At 52.0% G+C, this 3,353-nt stretch overlaps 1 protein-coding gene across 1 annotated transcript; it reads right to left on the minus strand.

The window, feature by feature from the left end:
• Window positions 1–5: 5 nt before the first annotated feature.
• Window positions 6–3,347, minus strand: LOC116379969 (histone-lysine N-methyltransferase 2D-like; the record flags this gene model as incomplete). The annotated part of the gene is made up of 6 exons (XM_031841929.1): window positions 3,088–3,347; window positions 2,855–3,005; window positions 2,136–2,307; window positions 1,593–1,707; window positions 1,348–1,511; window positions 6–813 (listed from the first exon to the last, which is right to left on the minus strand). Coding segments are annotated over exons 1-6 (1,662 nt in total), but the record flags the coding sequence as incomplete, so codon positions are not given.
• Between the last annotated feature and the right edge of the window lie 6 nt (window positions 3,348–3,353).

Genomic DNA, 3,353 nt, shown 5'->3' on the forward strand with positions numbered 1-3,353 from the left:
GGACTCCGGTGGAGCTCTGCGAGTCCAGGGGGAGACGGTGCCGGACTCTGGTGGAGCTCTGCGAGTCCAGGGGGAGACGGTGCCGGACTCTGGTGGAGCTCTGCGAGTCCAGGGGGAGACGGTGCCGGACTCTGGTGGAGCTCTGCGAGTCCAGGGGGAGACGGTGCCGGACTCTGGTGGAGCTCTGCGAGTCCAGAGGGAGATGATGCAGGACTCTGTTGGAGCTCTGTGGGTTCAGGGTGGGATGGTGCAGGACTCTGTTGGAGCTCTGTGGGTTCAGAGGGAGATGGTGCAGAACTCTGTTGGAGCTCTGTGGGCTCAGAGGGAGATGGCGCAGGACTCTGTTGGAGCTCTGTGGGCTCAGCGGGAGATGGCGCAGGACTCTCTTGGAGCTCTGTGGGTTCAGAGGGAGATGGTGCTGGACTCTGTTGGAGCTCTGTGGGTTCAGGGTGGGATGGTGTAAGACTATGTTGGAGCTCTGTGGGTTCAGGGTGGGATGGTGTAAGACTTTGCTGCGATGGTGTACAAAGGATTTTGGTAGGACTCTGTGGTGGGTCTAAGCTCATGAGCTGGACTGGGTTATGAGCGGTAAGACTGATGGGCAGAGCTTCTGTGTGAGTTGGAATTGGTGGCTGGGTAATATTAATAGGTAATGCCTCTGTGGGACTGAGGGGCGGGGCCAGAGTGGGACTGAATGGGACTAGAGGGTGTGGGTTTGGTGCTTCTTCTTGAGGCCTGCAGGCGGTGCAGATGTAATCTTCAGACTGCGCCCTGCCCTCCCCAGCCTGGACGATGCACTCTGTATGGACACACCTGTAACCCAACACAAAGATTTAAATGTGTATGTTTGCTGAATCTTAAATCATTCTCAAAGAAAGTTCCACATGACTTTCGCTGTGCACTGCAGAAGACTTTATGGCTTTTTGAGGGTATTAAGCAACTCCAAGGACAACAGATTGAAAGAGAAACATGCATCAATTGAAAAGATTGATGTCGTCACGTCGGCTACCGGATCGGAACGCGCCGGCTACCGGATCGGAAACGCGCCGGCTACCGGATCGGAAACGCGCCGGAACATGTCGGCTACTGGATCGGCAGGTGTCGGAACATGTCGGCTACCGGGTCGGAACGCGTCGGCTACCGGGTCGGCACGTGTCGGAACACTTCGGAACACAACGGCTACCGGATCCGCACGCGTCGGCTACCGGATCCGCACGCGTGTAGAGTCCGATGTTCGTCAAAAGAAGCATCTCGTAATCATTACTGATAAATGATTTGAATAAACTAGATGTGTTTTTTAGGCTGCCGACAGTAAACAGGAAGTTTAACTTTGTGTTGAGTTCATACCTGTAGCAGCAGGAACAGGTCACATAGTCCTGTGGTGTGCAGAGGTCGGGGGCGTGGTCACAGAATGGGCAGGGCAGGGCCAGGTCACATGACTCACACAGAAACGGGTGATTGGCCCACTGGCCTGATGACCTCACACCACAGAGACGGCAGATTCTGCAGTTCTGGAGGAGAGAGAGGTTTAAATATATAAAACAGGTATGTCTTCAGGTCAAAGTTTGTATTTGAGGATGTGTTTATCTCACCTTGCATCTCCAGCCAGGGCTCCGAGTGAGATCCAGAGGAGGTGTGAGACAGTGTGTGTGGTAGACTTTATCACAGCGCTCACACACCAGCAACACACTGTCATCCCCTCGCACCCTAACACACACACACACACACACACACACACACACACACACACACACACAGAGTTTTGGGGTTAGTGCACTTCAGACTAAACACTCGTCACCTTCATTCTTCACACAAGCATTCTGTCACTTTAAGGGCCGACAACAAACATTTTTTTGAGAAAAAAAAACAGCAGTACCAGTCTGTCTGACGGGATTCACACAACTTTGATGAACAGAAAAATGAAAGGTAACGCGAGGTCAAGCAACTTTTAATCCTGCTACTCTGTTTGTAGAAACAACAACAATTATTGTAAACAATAAAATCTGGTTCTTCAGCTGCCTTTACTCTCTCAGACTGTGTGGACAAATCTACAAGTGTACGTGTGTCAGTGTGTATGTGTGTCAGTGTCTCTGTGTGTGTGTGTGTGTGTGTGTGTGTGTGTGTGTGTGTGTTACCTGCAGCTCTGACACACTCGACACTGAGGACACTGCCAGCCGGCCCGGCATAGGGGGGAAGGGGCCAGAGGAGGGTCCAGGCAGCTGCCATGGTAACAGTTCCCACAGCAACAACACATCAACAGACCGCTGATGTCATCACCACTCGAACACAACACACACTGTGATGTCACTGGACACACATCGAGGAATAAATACACAAAACATGAATAAAGTCCTGTTTGTCTGAATAACAATATAATACCTAAATATCTGTACCACAGAAGAAGAAGTGTGTGTGTGTCTTGTACACAGTGTGTGTGTGTGTGTGTACCCGAGTGTGTGTCTTGTACACAGTGTCTGTGTTTCTTGTACACAGTGTGTGTGTGTAGCTGAGTGTGTGTCTTGTACACAATGTGTGTGTACCTGAGTGTGTGTGTCTTGTACACAGTGTGTGTGTGTACCCGAGTGTGTGTGTCTTGTACACGGTGTGTGTGTACCCGAGTGTGTGACTTGTACTCAGTGTGTGTGTGTACCCGAGTGTGTGTGTCTTGTACATGGTGTGTGTATACCCGAGTGTGTGACTTGTACACAGTGTGTGTGCGTGTGTACCTGAGTGTGTGTGCACCTGAGTGTGTGTGCACCTGAGTGTGTGTGTCTTGTACAGTGTGTGTGTACCTGATTGTGTGTCCGTGTACCTGAGTGTGTGAGTCTTGTACACAGTGTGTGTGCGTGTGTACCTGAGTGTGTGTGTCTTTTACACAGTGTGTGTCTGTGGGTCCAGTCGTGATGAACTCCAGCAGCAGCAGCACAGGGGAAGTGGAAGTTCCGCCCACAGCTTGTCTCCTGGCAACGCAGCGACGCTCCGAGCCGACGGCAGAACATACACACCTGGGGACAGGTGAGAGGGGGGCGGAGCTTAGCGAGTCTGTATACAGTGCGTGTGGTTATTGGTCAGGTAACACAAACCCACCTGTGTGCTCCCCGAGTCGATGGCTTTGTCCACGTAGAGCAGCGATTGGCCCTCGCCTCGACACACCCCCTCTGACCAGGCGGCACACTGCAGGTGAGCACAGCACTGACCTGTGGGGTCGAACAGTGATTGGACGTTGATGTCATGTGGGAGGCCAACGGGTCCCAGCTGCTCCACAAACTCTGAGGAAGACTCTGAAACACACACAGTGACATGGTAATCAATAGATCTGATCAGACTGCGGGAGAACATCACCAGGATCAATA

The sequence above is a fragment of the Anarrhichthys ocellatus genome, unplaced genomic scaffold (genome assembly GCF_004355925.1).
Source record: "Anarrhichthys ocellatus isolate YVR2014 unplaced genomic scaffold, GSC_Weel_1.0 scaffold5659, whole genome shotgun sequence".
Lineage (NCBI taxonomy): Eukaryota > Metazoa > Chordata > Actinopteri > Perciformes > Anarhichadidae > Anarrhichthys > Anarrhichthys ocellatus.